General features: G+C 40.1%; 1 protein-coding gene across 1 annotated transcript; it reads right to left on the bottom strand.

The window, feature by feature from the left end:
- Nucleotides 1-5,440: 5,440 nt before the first annotated feature.
- On the bottom strand, nucleotides 5,441-6,382 carry LOC113886014 (olfactory receptor 8B12-like). Its single transcript, XM_027531960.1, has one exon. The coding sequence runs from the start codon at nucleotides 6,380-6,382 to the stop codon at nucleotides 5,441-5,443; it is 942 nt and encodes a 313-aa protein (XP_027387761.1).
- Nucleotides 6,383-20,000: the final 13,618 nt, after the last annotated feature.

The following is a 20,000-nucleotide window of genomic DNA, read 5'->3' as shown; positions in this document are numbered from 1 at the left end:
GCCACATAAACCACACACTCAAAAGGTCTCCTGAATTCAATTCTCATTCCCTGTTGCATACAGAGTAAAGCAAAACCTTCCCCCAGCACTCTCAGTTCTATAACTTTGATCTAAAGGGCAAACTAACCACACATTCAAAGTTCCCTTTTTCCCAAAGGAAGAGAACCTTCCCAAAGAAAAGCTCATATGACAAAATGCCTCTTCAGAATTTAACATGTTAATACTTTCCCAAAGAACTTTCCCTTATTACTAATTAATCATTGAGACCCAAGGTGTTCTGATGTATTCTATAACACTTTACCCAGTGTTTTAGGTGTATAAAACAGTCAAAATGAATTATCTCTTTCCCGTACATGAGTGTATGAGAAGATCCGTGCAATCTGTAGTGCCTTAAAATCCTCTGGAAATGACCTCTTCTAATAATCAGCTGCTTAGTACTTCCATGATAACTAACTCCACAAATTATTTACTCCTATCTTACAACTTACAGACTACTAAGTAGTCTATCCCGAGCCACAGACTTTTCCATAAGAGCTAAATACCCAAACTAACCCTTCAGTTCAGTTCAGTTCAGTCACTCAGTCGTGTGAGACTCTTTGTGATCCCATGAATTGCAGCACACCAGGTCTCCCTGTCCATCACCAACTCCAGGAGTTCACCCAAACTCATGTCCATTGAGTCTGTGATACCATCCAGCCATCTCATCCTCTGTCGTCCTCTTCTCCTCCTGCCCCCAATCCCTCCCAGCATCAAGGTCTTTTCCAATGAGTCAACTCTTCGCATGAGGTGGCCACAGTATTGGAGTTTCAGCTTCAGCATCAGTCCTTCCAATGAACACCCAGGACTGATCTCCTTTAGGATGGACTAGATGGATCTCCTTGCAGTCCAAGGGACTCTCAAGAGTCTTCTCCAACACCACAGTTCAAAAGCATCAATTCTTCGATGCTCAGATTTCTTCACAGTCCAACTCTCATATCCATAGAAGACTACTATGACTACTAGAAAAACCATAGCCTTGAGTAGACGAACCTTTGTTGGCAAAGTAATGTCTCTGCTTTTGAATATGCTATCTAGGTTGGTCATAACTTTCCTTCCAAGGACTAAGCATCTTTTAATTTCATGGCTGAAATCACAATCTGCAGTGACTTGGAGCCGCCAAAAATATTCTGACAATGTTTCCACTGTTCCCCCATCTATTTCCCATGAAGTGATGGGACCAGATGCCATGATCTTCATTTTCTGAATGTTAAGCTTTAAGACAACTTTTTCACTCTCCTCTTTCACTTTCATCAAAAGGCTTTTTAGTTCCTCTTCACTTTCTGCCATAGGGTGGTGTCATCTGCATATTTGAGGTGACAGATGTTTCTCCCAGCAATTTTGATTCCAGCCTGTGCTTCTTCCAGCCCAGCATTGCTCATGATGTACTCTGCATGGAAGTTAAATAAGCATGGTGACAATATACAGCCTTGACATACACCTTTTCCTATTTGGAACCAGTCTGATGTTCCATGTCCAGTTCTAACTGTTGCTTCCTGACCTGCATACAGGTTTCTCAAGAGGCAGGTCAGGTGGTCTCACATTCCCATCTCTTCAAGAATTTTCCACAGTTTATTGTGATCCACACAGTCAAAGACTTTGGAATAGTCAGTAAAGCAGAAATAGATGTTTTTCTGGAACTCTCTTGCTTTTTTGATGATCCAGCAGATGTTGGCAATTTGATCTCTGGTTCGTCTGCCTTTTCTAAAACCAGCTTCAACATCTGGAAGTTCACAGTTCACGTACTGCTGAAGCTTGGCTTGGAGAATTTTGAGCACTTGTTACTAGCGTGTGAGATGAGTACAATTGTGCGGTAGTTTGAGCATTCTTTGGCATTGTTTTTCTTTGGGATTGGAATGAAAACTGACCTTTTCCAGGCCTGTGGCCACTGCTGAGTTTTCCAAATTTGCTGCCATATTGAGTGCAGCACTTTCACAGCATCATCTTTCAGGATTTAGAATAGCTCAACTGGAATTCCACCACCTCCACTAGCTTTGTTCGCAGTGATGCTTCCTAAGGCCCACTTGACTTCACATTCCAGGATGTCTGTCTCTAGGTGAGTGATCACACCATCGTGATTATCTTGGTCATGAAGCTCTTTTTTGTACAGTTCTTCTGTGTAGTCTTGCCACCTCTTCTTAATATCTTCTGCTTCTTTAGGTCCATACCATTTCTGTCCTTTATCGAGCCCATCTTTGCATGAAATGTTCCCTTGGTATCTCTAATTTTATTGAAGAGATCTCTAGTCTTTCCCATTTTATTGTTTTCCTCTCTTTGTTTGCATTGATCGCTGAGAAAGGCTTTCTTATCCCTCCATGCTATTCTTTGGAACTCTGCATTCAGATGCTTATATCTTTCCTTTTCTCCTTTGCGTTTTGCTTCTCTTCTTTTCACAGCTATTTGTAAGGCCTCCCAGGCAGCCATTTTGCTTTTTTGCATTTCTTTTCCATGGGGATGGTCTTGATCCCTGTCTCCTGTACAATGTCATGAACCTCCGTCCATAGTTCATTAGGCACTCTATCTATCATATGTAGTCCCTTAAATCTATTTCTCACTTCCACTGTATAATCATAAGGGATTTGATTTAGGTCATACCTGAATAGTCTAGTGGTTTTCCCTACTTTCTTCAATTTAAGTCTGAAATTGGCAATAAAGAGTTCATGATCTGAGCCACAGTCAGCTCCCAGTCTCATTTTTGCTGACTGTATAGAGCTTCTCCATCTTTGGCTGAAAAGAATATAATCAGTCTGATTTCAGTGTTGACCATCTGGTGATGTTCATGTGTAGAGTCTTCTCTGCTGTTGCTGCTACTAAGTCACTTCAGTCGTGTCCGACTCTGTGCAACCCCATAGACGGCAGCTCACCAGGCTCCCCCATCCCTGGGATTCTCCAGGCAAGAACACTGGAGTGGGTTGCCATTTCCTTCTCCAATGCATGAAAGTAAAAAGTGAAAGTGAAGTCGCTCAGTCCTGTCCGACCCTCAGCGACCCCATGGACTGCAGCCTACCAGGCTCCTCCATCCATGGGATTTTCCAGGCAAGAGTACTGGAGTGGGTGCCATTGTCTTCTCTGAGAGTCTTCTCTACTAACCCTTAAATAACTCTAAATTCTGACTCTCTTAGTCTTGAAATAATGTTGGAAATATTCCAATCAAGCATCTTTATAATCCTTTAACTAACAGAAGTTCTAATTCACTAGCCTGGGTCCCTCAGCTTCTACAAGTAACCATAGGCGTTACCATGCTTCACCTGCTATCTTGGACCTACACACTTGATACCCACACACCACATTTTTAACACAATTCTGTTGTCAGTTGGCCAGGATCAAGTTTAGCGAACATTTGTCTCCTACTCTTGTGAAGAAATGTAATATTCAAAACTTATATACTGAAAACTTTTATTAAATAACTGTAACTATACTCAGATTTTAATGTACTGATATATCATACTTTCAAAATGAAATCTGCAAGGGCAACAAGGAAACGATGCAAGAACACAGGGCACAGAGGAAAACGAAGCAGATTGAAATTCAAGGCCTGGATTCCAGTCCCAGCTGTGGCACCAGTTCTGTGGCCCTGGAAAACATATGTAATATTTCCAAGTCTCCAAGTCTGTTAAATGAGGAGACTAGATTAAATGGTTTATAAGACCCATTCAAGATTAAATGATCTATGATTGTAGAGCATATGCATAAAACAATATTACAATATTCAGGGTGGATCAAGGGGCAGGGGAAATACATCTGAACCAAACACTCAGTGCTCACTCACTTCTGTCATGTCCAATTCTTTGCAACCCCATTGTCTGTAACCCAGCAGGCTCCTCTGTCCATGGGATTCTCTAGGCAAGAATACTGGAGTGGGCATTATCAGAGAAATGCAAATCAAAACCACTATGAGGTACCATCTAATACCAGTCAGAATGGATGCCATCAAAAAGTCTACAAACAATAAATGCTGGAGTAGGTGTGGAGAAAAGGGAACCCTCTTACACTGTTGGTGGGAATGCAAACTAGTACATCCACTAAGGAGAACAGTGTGGCGATTTATACAGAGTGAAGTAAGCCAGAAGGAAAAACACCAATACAGTATACTAACGCATATATATGGAATTTAGAAAGATGGTAACAATAACCCTGCGTACGAGACAGCAAAAGAGACACTGATGTATAGAACAGTCTTATGGACTCTGTGGGAGGAGAGGATGGGAAGATTTGGTAGAATGGCATTGAAACATGTAAAATATCATGTGTGAAACGAGATGCCAGTCCAGGTTCAATGCACGATACTGGATGCTTGGAGCTAGTGCACTGGGACGACCCAGAGGGATGGTATGGGGAGGGAGGAGGGAGGAGGGTTCAGGATGGGGAACACATGTATACCTGTGGTGGATTCATTTTGATATTTGGCAAAACTAATACAATTATGTAAAGTTTAAAAATAAAATAAAATAAAATAAACCTGGAAATAGAACTGCCTTATGACCCAGCAATCCTACTGCTGAGCATACACACCAAGGAAATCAGAATTGAAAGAGACACATGTACCCCAATGTTCATTGTAAAACTGTTTACAATAGCTAGGACATGGAAGCAACCTAGATATCCATCAGCAGATGAATGGATAAGATAGCTGTGGTACATATACACAATGGAGTGTTACTTAGCCTTTTAAAAAAAAGCACATTTGAGTCAGTTCTAATGAGGTGGATGATATTGAAGCTTATTATACAGAGTGAAGTAAGTCAGAAAGAAAAACACCAATACAATATATTAATGCATATATGTGGAATTTAGAAACATGGTAACAATTACCCTATATGTGAGACAGCAAAAGGGACACAGATATAAAGAACAGACTTTTGGGCTCTAGAAGGTGAGGGTGGGAAGATTTGAGAAAATAGCATTGATGCACGTATATTACCATATGTGAAATAGATGACCAGTCCAAGTACAATGCGTGAAACATGGCACTCAAAGTTGGTGTACTGGGACAACCCAGAGGGATGGGATGGGGAGGGAGGAGGGAGGGGGGATCAAGATGGGGGGACACATGTACACCCGTGGCTGATTCATGTCAATGTATGGCAAAAACCCACCATAATATTGTAAAGTAATTAGCCTCCAATTAAAATAAATAGATTAATTTTTTAAATAGGAATACTGAAGTGGGTTGCCATGCCCTCCTCCGGGGGATCTAACGCATCTCTTATGTCTCCTGCATTGGCAGTTGTGTTCTTTACCACTAGTGCCACCGGGGAAGTCCGAAGTGAAAGTGTTAGTTGCACATCCAGACACAAAGACTTAAAACTTTCTGTACAAGAGAGGGCAAAAAATGGAACTTACACCCTTCATTGAAAACACACACAAGCTAATAAACAAAACATTTTGTCTACTTCTTCAAATACTACTCCTTTCTCAAGAAATTATTTTTCCCCAAGGTTTTCCTCAGGGCAGCTTTGACATCCTTGTTCCTCAAACTATATATCAGGGGATTTAACATGGGCACCACAATGGTATAGAACAGGGACGACACTTTCCCTTGGTCAAGGGGCAAAACGGAAGGTGGTTTGAGATACACAAAAGCCCCAGAACCAAAGAAAAGGAAAACCAGAATTATGTGGGAGCTGCATGTACTGAAAGCTTTGGACCTGCCCTCAGTGGAGTGAATGCGGAGAATGCTGGAAAGGATTAGAGCATAAGAGATGGAGATGGTGACAGTGACCATTCCAATAACAGTGGTCACAACTATGAAGACCACCAGCTCATGCACAGAAGAGCTGTTGCAAGCCAGCTCAAGGAGAGGAGGGATATCACACAAGAAATGATTGATGAGGTTGTCAAAACAGAAGATCAGACTTGCTATGCTTCCTGTGTGGGCCATGGCCCCTGAAAACCCCATCACATACACACCCAACAAAAGCAGTAAACAGACCTTAGGAGACATGGTGACTGTGTACACCAGTGGCTTACAGATGGCCACATAGCGGTCATATGCCATTGCTGACAGGACGAAGGACTCAGAGATGATGAAGAAGCAGAAGAAAAACAGTTGAGTCAAACACTCTGCATGCAAGATGCTGTTCTTCCTTGAGACAAAACTCATCAGCATTTTGGGAGTGATGGTAGTGGAGTAACAGAAGTCTATTAAGGAGAGGTTGAAGAGGAAGAAGTACATGGGGGTGTGCAGGCGCGAGTTCAACCCAATCAGTGTTATCAAGCCCAGGTTCCCCACTATGGTGACCACATAGAAACCTAGAAACAGGAGGAAGAGGGGGATCTGGAGTCCTGGCTGGTCTGTTAAGCCTGCAAGGATGAATTCTGTCACCGAAGAGTTCTCAGCTGCCATTCTCCCCTGGAGAAAACCCAGTCCATGGGGGAAAGAAAAGAACCATTTTGAGAGAAACACCACTACCACCCTCCCAGTACCCACTTCCAATTCTTGAGAATGAAATCCACCAAGACACTTGAGATTTCATGTGGGGGGAACGTTTTTACTTTTTGCTATGGATATTCTTTAATAGCTAAGTAACTTAAACTTCCAGTGAACAATAAAGAGGCTAGACTTTACCTCCAGAGTGACCACTGACACTTCTAGAAGAAGCAGACATATATTCATATTCCAATTCATTCAAAAATAAGAGATGTCTTTTAGGTCTTTAAGTCAGTCCGTTTTCTGTGCCCTGTCTCTTCTACTTCTGTTTGACAATGGGGACTTTCCCTTGACCTCCAGAAGAGACTGTGACTTCTCAGAGCTCCCACCTCTGGGTCAGTGTTGACAAAGAAAGAGATCTCATATTTTTTCAGGATCTCCTGTCTCTAGTGGCTTTAGGTTTAATGATAATAGTTTCAAACCAGCACTTATTTAAGTGGCCACTATGTGAGGCTGTGTACTAAGAGCTATGTGACAATACTATTATCCACATTTTGCAGATGGGAAAGCTGAGTTAAGTAACTCACCCAAAACTCAGCCCTAAAACTACTGAGCAGCTGCCAGAAGGTGAACTTGGGCTGTCTGACTCTCACAGTTTGCACTGGTAACCACCTTGTTACATGACTGACCAGGGCCAAGCACGTACTCACCTTCCTTTAGTTTAGAGCTGTAAGGCCATAGTCCACTGTCTGTTGACCACAATTGTCCTGGGAAAGAAAATGACCATAGTGAAATGAAGATGGCTGCTCTGAGCTCAGAACTCTCTCCTCCCAATCTGGTCCTAAGAATCAGAATCTCTGACTTATCTTGTATCTCATTCTGCTTTGAAGAGCATGTTTCCGATTATTGGTTTGCTCAAAACCCCTCCAGCTACAAGGAAGGAGGCTGTGCCTTTTCCTGACTAGTGGATAACAGGAGAATAGGGAGTTTTATTAGGATTCTGGATCTCAGTGACCTGATTATTCAGAGACTCCCTCAAGACCATTTCCTGAGAGATTACTTTCCCAGGGATAGAAATGTTTGTTTATACCCTTGATATTACGTGCTTTGGTTTCTGGAGAAAGTTTCTTTCAACAGACAGTTACCTGGCATAATTAAGAAAAAAATCATTATGAAAAATGACTGTTATTACCATTTCTTGAATATCCATTACTGTGCCTGACAAAGACCCTTTACACTTTCTGGCTGCCAAGATTGAAAACATCATGCACATCTATTCTATTGCTCATAATAATTATATTCATTATTAAGGTAAGTTGCCCATAGAGACAATGTGTTTCAGAGCCCATGTGCCTGGGTCTGTCTAAATTTAGGCCCATATATATTATCACTAGATTAAACTTCATCTTGTTGAGGGTCACTGGAATCCTTAAAGCAAGGTCCCTGCCTTCTGAAATCTGGCAATTTTGGGGAAAGTAACAAATAAATATGAAATGACTTTAATAAAAAAAAGAAGTGAGTATGTCAAGAAACCATTAACACCAAGTGCTATCTATTATAATTTACAGGAAGATACACTTCCCAGGTGGCTCAGACAGTAAAGTGCCGGGGACCAGCCCCGGCTGATCCAGGGTATTTGAAGGAGAGACGGCGTAGGCGAAGATCAGGAAACAATTGCTTAATTAAATGTTAATTAAGGATATAAAGAGTAATAGAATGAGGATAGCTCAGTAAAATTCAGTGGAGAAAAGAGGCTGAAATAAGGATAGCTCAGTGAGGAAATTCAGTGGAGAAAAGAGGCTGAATAATTCAGCCAGAAGGTAAGAGAAAGAACGACAAGGTGAGACCAAGTTTCGGTGAACAAGGCCCGCACTTTATTTTCCAAAGTAGTTTTTATACCTTAAGTTATGCATAGAGGATAATGTGGGAAGGGGTAGAGTCAGGCAGCAAGCCAGGCTTTCTTCCTGCAAACTTATCATACGCAAAAGCTTAGGTGATTTGCATCATCTTCTGGCCCGGAGGCCTGTTAACATTTTAAGACCTTTTCTTCAGAAAACTTATTTTTGTCTAAAGGTGATTGGTCAGGAGCCACCCTCCAAAAGCATTAGATAAAGTTGCATTCCTACAGCGCAAAGGTGTGGTGGGCTATAACAAGAAAAAGAATTAACTCAAGGGTCCCAGGTTACAAACATTAAAGCTACTACTTACACCAATTATATTAATCAATACACTGCCAGGGACACAGCAGGTAAGGGATATGGAAACTTAGCAGCAAACATTGGCCCAACAAGTGAAAATCCCTTCACCAATACAATTTCTAATCATCTTTTAACTACTCAAAAGAATCTGTGTTTAGACAGTTTAGAACATCTGCCTCTCACAGTTGGGAGGCTCTGAACAATCACATGTGGCCGGAAAAACCTATTCAGGCAGGCTAGAGGATTTCCAAAGGAGTTTGTAGGTTAAACACTGTCACACCCAGGAATCCTTAACTGGAGCTGTAAGCTAACTCTTTTTTCAGAGAGGTAGTGGGGGACAGCCCCCTGTAAAGTCAGAGGTGTAGGTGAAAGCACAAAGCAGAAAGTAGGCAGACTCTGGTTTTGGGGGTATATGCTCGAGAATTTCCAGGGGGACTCCTGAAGCTCGATCCCGCCTTTGCGTATGCCGAGCCTCCTTCCTCACGACCTTTGTCATGGGCGGAGTTCCTCACGCTGGCTACCGGCAGTGATAGAATTCCAGTTGAGCTATTCCAGATCCTGAAAGATGATGCTGTGGAAAGTGCTGCACTCAATATGCAATATGCACTATGCACTCAATATGCAATATGCCGGCTCCCGGCAGTAAAAAGTCTGCCTGTAATGCAGAAAAACCAGGTTCAATCCCTGGGTCAGGAAAATGTCCTGGAGAAGGAAATGGCAACCCACTCCAATATTCCCACCTGGTGATCTGGTGGACAGAGGAGCCTAATGGGCTACAATCCCTGCAGCTGCAAAGAGTCAGACAAAACTGTGCAACTAACACTTTCACTTTTCACTTTCATTTAATAGTGTATTCATATTTCATTCAATGGTGTATTCATATTTGATTCAATAGTGTATTCATAATTCATTCATTCTAGGAATGACTGCACTGTCCAGCAAACAAGAAAGATTTCTGTGATTCTCTGCCCTTATTTTCCCATAGGCTGTAAGTCTAGTGGTAGCAAAGGTTCTCTATCAAGCACTTCATCTCAGCATCTGTCAGAAGCAGCTCTTCTCTCAGTTAAAACTCCCCTTGGCTGTCCCTACCTTCCACCCAGTTTTAATCGAGTGCTCCTCTCTATTGACTTTCTAGCTTCTCAAGTTCTCAGGCTGAATCCTCATAGAGCAAATTCCCAGTCCAGGGATACATCTAAATTTGTTCTTCCTCTGTAGTTTGCTTTTGTCTATTGTGTCTTCTACTTCTCAACATTAACTTCTGCCTTGTCAAAAACTCATTAGATTAAAGCCTCAGTGCACTAGTGTTGAGGTTTTTACTAAATGATGTCAGATGATGTGTGACTGTAGGTGAGATTTTCAAAGCTGGGGTGCTTGTGGGAGAAACTATATATGGAAATTGATACAATCACTATGAAGGACATTATGGAGATTCCTTAAGAAACTAGGAATAAAACTATCCTATGACCCAGTAGGTCACTACTGGGCACATTGCCTGTGAAGATCATAATTCAAACTACACAGTGGAAAAAATGACAGACTTACTTTTGAGGACTCCAAAATCACTGCAGATGGTGACTGCAGCCATGAAATTAAGACACTTGCTCCTTGGAAGAAAAGTTATGACCAACATAGACAATATATTACAAGGCAGAGACATTACTTTGCCAACAAAGGTCTGTCTAGTCAAAGCTATGGTTTTTCCAGTAGGCATGTATGGATGTGAGACTTGGACTATAAAGAAAGCAGAGCACCAAAGAATTGATGCTTTTGAACTGGGATGGAGAAGAGTCTTGAGAGTCCCCTGGACTGCAAGGAGATCCAACCAGTCCACCCTAAGGGAGATCAGTCCTGCATATTCATTGGAAGGACTGATATTGAAGTTGAAACCAATACTTTGGCCACCTGATGCAAAGAACTGACTCATTGGAAAAGACTCAGATGCTGGGAAAGATTGAAGATAGGAGGAGAAGGGGATGACAGAGGATGAGATGGCTGGATGGCATCACTGACTTAATGGATGTGAGTCTGAATGAACTCCGGGAGTTGGTGATGGACAGGGAGGCCTGGTGTGCTGCGATTCATGGGGTCGCAAACAGTTGGACATGACTGAGTGACTGAACTGAACTGAACTGAACTGGGCTGCAACACACCAGTCTCCCCGTCCTTTACTATCTCCAGGAGTTTGCTCATACCCATGTTCATTGAGTTAGTGATGTCATCCAACCATCTCATCCTCTGCTGCTCCCTTCTCCTCCTGCCCTCAATATTTTCCAGCAATAAAGTGTTTTCCAATGAGTTGATTCTTCACATAAGATGGCCAAAATATTAGAGCTTCAGCTTCAACATCAGTCCCTCCAGTGAATATTCAGGGTTGATTTCCTTTAGGATTGACTGGCTTGATCCCCTTGCTGTCCAATGGACTCTCAAGAGTCTTCCCAACACCACAATTCAGAAGCATCAGTCCTTCACCTCTCAGTCTTCTTTATGCTCAAGCTCTGACACCTATACATGACTACTGGAAAAACCATAGCTTTGACTAGATGGACATTTGTTGGCAAAGTAATGTCTCTGTTTTTTAATACACTGTCTATGGTTGTCATAGTTTTTCTTCCAAGGAGCAAGTGTCTTTTAATTTCAAGGCTGCAGTCACCATCTCAGTGATTTTGGGAGTTCAAGGAAATAAAGTCTGTCACTGTTTCCATTGTTTCTCCATCTATTTGCCATGAAGTAGTGGGACCGGATGCCGATCACTCAGCTATAAAAGAAACAAAATTGTGTCAGTTGTAGTGATCTGGGTGAACCTAGAGTCTGTCAAAGAGAATGAAGTAAGCCAAAAAGAGAAAATATATGTACTATATTAATGCATATGCATATATGGAATCTAGAGAAATGGTACTGATGAACCTATCTGCAGGGAAAGAATAGATGCAGATGTAGAGTGTGGACTTGTTGAACAGTGAGGGAAGGAGCGGGTGGGATGAACTGGGAGAGTGGGACTGCCATGTGTACACTACTGTGTGTAAGCAGACAGCTAGGGGGAGGCTCCTGTAGAGCACGAGGGGCTCAGCTCAGCGCTCTGTGATGACCTAGAGGGGTCGATGCGGGATGTGGGAGGGAGCCCCTTGGGAGGGGATATATGTATACATATGGCTGATTCATGTTGTTGTATAGCAGGAATTAACACAGCATTGTAAAGCAATTATCCTTCAATTAAAATTTTTAAAAGGAAACTTACCACAGAAATAATGAAAGAATTTGGTTATGGAGCTTCCTCAGGGCTCATCGTTGTTACAAGTAACACCTCAAAGGTCTTCAAAACAAATTTTTATCTTAAGCTTTACATTTCAGGGACAAATGTACTATTTTAAAAAGAAAATCTGCCTTACAATGCTATAAAATCTACAATTTCCCAAGGATGAAAGATAAATCAAGATTATGAGGTGAACTGACATAAAAGGGGGATTAATTAGGGAAAAAACTGACATCATCTCAAGTCCAAAGTGTGTGGCTTAATATGCTGGAGCAGGGAGATGATTCTTAACACAATAAAACATCTCCATGGACAAGAAAAAGTGTTTCTAAAAACAGAAGTATTAAACAAATAGAAAACAAAGATTGAAGGGATTAAATGCAATTTATAGACCTTTCAGTTGAGTTCAGCTCAGTCACTCAGTCATGTCCAACTCTTCATGACTTCATGGATTGCAGCATGCCGGGCCTCCCTGTCCATCGTCAACTCCCGGAGTTTACTCAAACTCATGTCCATTGAGTCAGTGATGCCATCCAGCCATCTCATCCGCTGTCATCCCCTGTTCCTCCCACCTTCAGTCTTTCCCAGCAACAGGGTATTTTAAAATGAGTCAGTTCTACGCATCATGTGGCCAAAGTATTGGAGTTTCAGCTTCAGCATCAGTCCTTCCAATGAATATGCAGGACTGATCTCCTTTAGGATGGACTGGATTGATCTCCTTGCAGTCCAGGGGGCTCTCAAGAGTCTTCTCCAACACTACAATTTGAAAGCATAAATTCTTTGGTGTTTAGCTTTCTTTACAGTCCAACTCTCACATCCATACATGACTATGGGAAAAATCATAGCCTTAACTAGATGGACCTTTGTTGGCAAAGTAATGTCTGCTTTTTAATATTTGGCCATAACTTTTCTTCCAAGGAGTAAACATCTTTTAATTTCATGGCTGCAGTTACCATCTGAAGTGACTTTGGAGCCAAAAAATAAAAAAATAAAGTCTGTCACTGTTTCCACATCTATTTGCCATGAAGTGATGGGACCAAACGCCATGATTTCAGTTTTCTGAATGTTGAGTTTTAAGCCAGCTTTTTCACTTTCCTCTTTCACTTTCATCAAGAGGCTCTTTAGTTCTTCTTCTCTTTCTACCATAAGGGTGGTGTCATTTGCATATCTGAGGTGATTGATATTTCTCTGGCAATCTTGATTTCAGCTAGTGCTCCCTCCAGTCCTGTGTTTCTCATGATGTACTCTGCATATAAGTTAAATAATACAGCCTTGACGTGCTCCTTTTCCTATTTGGAACCAGTCTGTTGTTCCATGTCCAGTTCTAACTGTTGCTTCCTGACTTGTATACAGGTTTCTCAAGAGGCAGGTCAGGAGGTCTGGTATTCCCATCTCTTTCAGAATTTTCCACAGTTTTTGGTGGTCCACACAGTCAAAGGCTTTGGCATAGCCAATAAAGCAGAAATAGATGTTTTTTTGGAACTCTCTTGCTTTTTTCGATGATCCAACAGATGTTGTCAATTTGACCACTAGTTCCTCTACCTTTTCTAAAACCAGCTTGAACATCTGGAAGTTCATGGTTCACGTATTGCTTAAGCCTGGCTTGGAGAATTTTGAGCATTACTTTACTAGCAAAGCAAGTAAGAAGCCCTACTCTCTGGGGTGACTTGATATGTTTTATGGCAGAAACCTTGTCAGGGATTTATACCAACCAGCCAGTGGACTTCCCTGGTAAAGTCCTGGTAAAGTCAGATGGTAACGTGCCTGCCTGAAATGCAGGAGACTGGGGTTCAATCCCTTGGTCGGGAAGATCTCCTGGAGAAGGAAATGGCAACCCTCTATAGTATCCTTGCTTGGAAAATCCCATGGACCGAGGAGCCTGGTAGGCAACAGTCTATGGGGTCACAAACAGTCAGACAAGACTGAGTGACTTCACTCTCACTTTCACTTTACTAGTAAAAAGTGCAATTATGAGATGAGTGCAATTATGCGGTAGTTTGTGCATTCTTTGGCATTGCCTTTCTTTGGGATTGTGATGAAAACTGACTTTTTCCAGTCCTATGGCCACTACTGACTCTTCCAAATTTGCTGGCATAATGAGTGCAACACTTTCACAAAATCCTCTTTTAGGATTTGAAATAGCTCACCTGGAATTCCATCAACTCCACTAGCTTTGTTCATAGTGATGCTTCTTAAGCCCCATTTGACTTCACAATCCAGGATGTCTGGCTCTAGGTCAGTGATCACACCCTCGTGATTATCTGGGTCATGAAGATCTTTTTTGTATAGTTCTTCTGTGTATTCTTGCCACCTCTTCTTAATATCTTCTGCTTCTGTTAGGTCCGTACCATTTCTGTCCTTTATTGTGCCCATCTTTGCATGAAATGTTCCCTTGGTATCTCCAATATTCTTGAAGAGATCCCTCAGTTCAGTTCAGTTCAGTTCAGTCGCTCAGTTGTGTCCGACTCTTTGTGACCCCATGAATCGCAGCATGCCAGGCCTCCCTGTCCATCACCAACTCCCGGAGTTCACCCAGCCTCATGTCCATTGAGTCAGTGATGCAATCCAGCCATATCATCCTCTGTCATCCCCTTCTCCTCCTGCCCCCAATCTCTCCTAGAAACAGAGTCTTTTCCAATGATTCAACTCTTCGCATGAGGTGAAGAGTTGAATTTGGTCACCTCATGAACAAAGTACTGGAGTTTCAGCTTTAGCATCATTCCTTCCAAAGAAATCCCAGGGCTGATCTCCTTCAGAATGGACTGGTTGGATCTCCTTGCAGTCCAAGGGACTCTCAAGAGTCTTCAACACCACGGTTCAAAAGCATCAATTCTTCGGTGCTCAGCTTTCTTCACAGTCCAACTCTCACATCCATACATGACCACTGGAAAAACCATAGCCTTGACTAGACGGACCTTTGTTGGCAAAGTAATGTCTCTGCTTTTCAATATGCCCTAGTCTTAACCATTCTATTGTTTTCCTCTATTTCTTTGCATTGATCACTGAGGAAGACTTTCTTATCTCTCCTTGCTATTCTTTGGACTTTAGTGACTGCTAAAATATTGGAGACAGACAGAAAGAAAGACCAGTAGCAGTCAAGGGAAAATATGTGCATGAGAAAATATACCTGACATAGAGTAAGCACTAGGTATTACAAATAGTTAAAAAATATCTTTAATGTAGTCAAAATGTTAAAGAATACATACTTTAGGGATTTACTTTCTGAATGTATTTTTCATGTGTGTGTGTGTGAGTGTGTATACATAAGATTTTATGTGTGTGTATATTGCTTTTATGGTCAGTAGCTAAGTCATGTCCAACTCTTTGGGACCCCATAAACTATAGCCTGGCAGGCTCCCCTGTCCATAGAATTTCCCAGGCCAGAGTACCAGAGTGAGTTGTCATTTCCTTTTTCAGGTGATTTTCCTGACCCAGGAATCAAATCCACATCTGCACTGGCAGGCAGATTCTTTACCAATGAGCCACCAGGGAAGCCAAAAATTGCTTACAGGAAAGCTTATCAGGTGATACTGAGAATAGCAGCAGAAACTGGGAGGAGTTTAACTCACTCCAACAGCAGGTGAATTTAAGAGTGCTAAAACAATGTCTGAAGGAGGTGCATCATTCTTTGGATCTAGAATCTCAAGTCTAATCACATAGAACTCTTCTACAGAACAAACACCCATGTTGATAAGAAACAGACAACATCTTAAGAGAAACCTATTTGGGAAAGGAGGGACAATTTAAGATCAAAAAGAAAATGAGAATTCAAGAGAATTTTTATTGTTTTTTTTTTTTGTTTGTTTGGTTCTTTTATTTATTTTTTCAAATCGCCAGTCCAGGTTTGATGTAAGAGAAATTTTTAACTTCAAAGCTAGATGAAAATGATCCAATATACACAGAAAAGAACAGAAACACAGAAATATAATGAAAGCAAGGGAACAAAACAAACACTAAAATTTAGAGTTTATAAAAATTCTCATTAGGTTAAAAAATAATAAAGGACTGAAACTTCTTCTGAAAAGGAACACACCATGTCAAAGAATACTGACTCAGAGTGAAAAACTGCCAATCACACTCTAGCAAAATTATTGGACATTAAGGAAAATGAAAAGATCTTTTGAGTACCCAGAAATGGGTAGTGTTTAGTATTTATTTACCTTTAAATATAAGAAGGGTGGTCAACAGCGGTTGGGCATGCGGGAAATGGGGAGATGTTGGTCAAGGGTACAAATTTCCAGTTTGTACAGTTCCACAGAACTCAATAAGTCTGTGGAATATAATGTACAATATGGTGCCTATAGTTAACACTACTGTATTGAACACCTAAAATTTGCTGAGAGTATATTTTAAGTGTTCTTGGCTCACACAAAAAGGTAACTATGTGAGATGAGGGATATGTTTATTACTTTGATTGCAGTCATCATTGCACAATATGTATGTATGTCAAATCACATAGTACACTTACAAATATCACATGTGCAACTGAGATGTATATAATTTTTATTTGTCAATCATATTGCAGTAAAGCTAAAAAAATATAAAATAAAAACAAAAGTAATCAAGGTTAATTACTAAAATTAAATAAAATTAATTCTATTTCAATGAAAAAAACAGTTAACTAAAATTAAACAGGATTTTTTTTTTAAGTAAGCTTAGGGAATTTGTTTTTGGAGAAATGTCAAATATAAAAGATATAAAATAAAGCATTTTTATAATAAAGACTATAAATACAGTTCATTGTACATGTAGGTGAAAAACTAATGGTGCATACCAAATCACGATGGCAGTGACTAATGACAAAGGCAATGATATTGGTAAAAGTAGGATGATATTCATGGTAATGACTGACGTGGTCATGGTGAAGATAATGATAATGATAATGAAGCTAAAACTGTCCAGCTTCTGGGATTAGGTACCAGACTTACCAGGCAGGATAATTCTCCCAGTAGAAGAAAAATTAACACACCTGGGAGTTAACACAGCTTTCATAGAGCAAATGGAAACACACACTAATTGTTCATTGAGGACCCAGTCTCTGGAGCAGGCATTCCAGGGGAGTGTCTACCTACACACAAAAATACCCGGTGCACCAGGCTGTATGACCCATTTCTATGACTGGTTGGTCCCTTTACCTGAAAATAGATGTAAGTCTTGTAGCTTTCTATTTTCTGATATTTATTTCTTGAGCACTGGAAAACCAAGTACCTTCTAAGATTTCCAGGTAGCAATGTTCCATTTTTCCTCAACACAGATATTCAGTTATGGTTTTAAGGCAGCTGTGTACGATGAGAACAAGGTATCTTCCATGAATTCCCATTTCTACTACAGACCTTTTATACACACTATTTTCAATCATATGTCTCCCTTCTCAGAGCTTTTCCCCTCACTTGGAAAGGAAATATATTTGCTTTTATAATTCTGATTGCTTTCATTAGCAGCAGTTCTTTGCTTCTGGTGAGCTGATAAAACTACTAGTAAGATTTTTAGCAACTAACAAGAAATTTAGGGGTCATTTATAAGTTAGCCAGAAGATTACAGGAAAATATCACTGTTGCCCATGATTTTGTATTCAATAGAAAAGGTGTTTACATCAAAAGACAAGAAATAAAATCTCTACTTCCTAACAATATTCGGTTTTCTGGAACTTTGATTCCTAGTAATGAGATGTTTGTGAATTTTCTGTTCCTCATCATTTTAGGAGACTCTGATTTGACGGAAGAAGATACATAAGATATGTTTTAAATCTGCTGTCATTATCTAGATGAAAATTGCTTGTATCTTTTTCAAAAAATTGAAATACAATTCAAAATTATGTTACTATTGTTAAAAATTTAAATACCTCACTGCCAATAATTTAAGGTATACATTTTATTATAATGCAGATTTCCTTATCTTCAGTACCAAAATGAACAGAAGTGATATTACTGTTGCTGAACAAGTCAGTCAGTGTCTTTTAATGCTACAGAACAAAGCAGGTTACAAACCAACATGTATAGTATGCTCACTTTGACTAAAAAATAAAAAACCTGTATATTAATGTACACATTTGTAAATACATATATGCACAGAAGAAGATCTAGTAGAACATACATAGCAATTTTATATTCTCAGTTGAAAGAATATGACAATTTGATTTTCGTCTGTGTGTTTACCCGTCTACAATGCAGATATATTGCTTTTGTACTCTTAAAAAAGTTTCTGGAGATATAGCAATGAGATCTTTCTTTGGCCTTAATGTACTACACTAAGTTTACCTAAAATATAAAAATAAAGTTTCACAAAGAGACAGGTTATAGCCAGACAGCACAGTATAGTAAAGGCAAAACAGACTCATGGTTACAACTCCTGGGCTCTGGGTTCAGTTCTACTTTGCATAGCCATGACTTTGGGTGAATTTGAGTATCAGTTTCCTAGAACAGGGCTTTGCTAATGATTCCAGAAAGGATCAGATAGTAAATACTTTAGGCTCTGCAGTCCATAAGATCTCTGTTGCTGCTCCTCAACTTCTGCCATTCTATCAGGAAAGCAGTTTTGTGACCTTTGTGTGCATGCTCAGTCACATCAAACTCTTCGCCACCCTATGGGCTGTAGCCCACCAGACTCCTCTGTCCACAGGACTCTCCAGGCAAGAATGGGTTGCTATGCTCTTCTCCAGGGCATCTTCCCAAACCAGAAATCGAACCTGCATCACCTGTGTCTCCTAAATTGCAGGGGGATTCTTTACCATCTGAGCCATCAGGGAAGCCCCCTCTGACTTTTAAGGAAGGCTTAAAATCTCAACCCTTCAACCTGGAACTAACATAGTGCTGTAGGTCAATGATACGTTAATAAAAATAAATAAATAAATAAGTCAGAGAAAGGCAATTTGATTCTAATCTTGTCTCTTTGCTATCTAATACCTCAATTCTTAAAATTTATAGTTTATCAAATGAGTAAAAGAAAATCTCAGCACTTAATTTTCAAATAGCTGATGATCTTCTAGATATCACTCTATAATTTATTTATAGTTTGTTTTGGTATGGGTAAATGGTGTATGTGATTTCAGCTTTACAAAGGTATGGCAGTTTTAGTGCCCAGAATAGGTTTTATCATGAATAGGCTTTTCCACATGTAACTAAAAGTTTGCGTATTTTGCTGCTCCTGTGTGGAGCATTCCAAAAATGTCAGTTTGTGAGTATTTTCTCTGTCATTGCTAATCTTTCTACTAGTCCTGTCAATTAATTAGAAGAGTATTGCAGTCTCTAATGGTGGACCTGTATATTCTTTCTTTCTGTCAGTTTGGTTCATGTGTTTTGAAACACTGTTCATAAGTGAACTCGTTTAGGAGTCTCACGTCACCTTAATCAACTGCCTGCTTTATCATTCTGAAATGTTCCTCCTTATTTCTAGTAGTACTTCCTGCTTTGAGATCCACTTTGCTCACTGCTGATATAGTCACTCTAGCTTTCTTTGCCTTGATATTTACACGGTATCTTTTTTTCTGTACTTATAATTTTAGCTATTAATGTCTTTATATTCAAAGTGGATTTCTTGGAAAACCATACAATTGGGTAATGGCATTTATCCACTGTGACACTCTCTGCATTTTCCTTAGACTATTTGAACTATTTGTATCTAAATCAGTCATCAAAATGTTTGAGCTTAAATCTGCCGTCTTGCAACTGTCCGTTATTCCACTTTTTCTTTTTCCTTCCCTTCTTTTAGACTGACAGTTTTGATGACTATACTTTATCTCCACTATTAGCTTATTAGCTATAGGCTTTTTATTACTTACTTGTTGTCCTACATTTTATAACACTCATTCTTTCTAAGATCTGTTCACCTGGAATGTGGCGTGGAATCACTGGTGCGATCATTGGGCTTATGATATATTTCTCCCTCCTCTCAGGAATCAGTTTGGTACTGCCTGTTGTCAGATGTCAGGAAATGACTGTTCATTGTGCCTTGTCTGGTTTTCTGGTTGTTTATGGTATAAATACAATTCCAGTATGAGTTCACCCTTCATGGGTGGAAGTAAGAAGCCCACTCACTAATTTTTAAGTACTTTAAATATGTTGTGAAATTTTCAGATTAAAAAAATATATATCTTTTTCACTCACACGCTCATCCATAAATTGAAATAACAAAAACTAAGATATGGAGT

This window comes from Bos indicus x Bos taurus, chromosome 29 (assembly GCF_003369695.1).
Source record: "Bos indicus x Bos taurus breed Angus x Brahman F1 hybrid chromosome 29, Bos_hybrid_MaternalHap_v2.0, whole genome shotgun sequence".
NCBI classification, from domain to species: Eukaryota; Metazoa; Chordata; class Mammalia; order Artiodactyla; family Bovidae; genus Bos; species Bos indicus x Bos taurus.
This window is presented reverse-complemented; position numbering and strand designations above follow the sequence as displayed.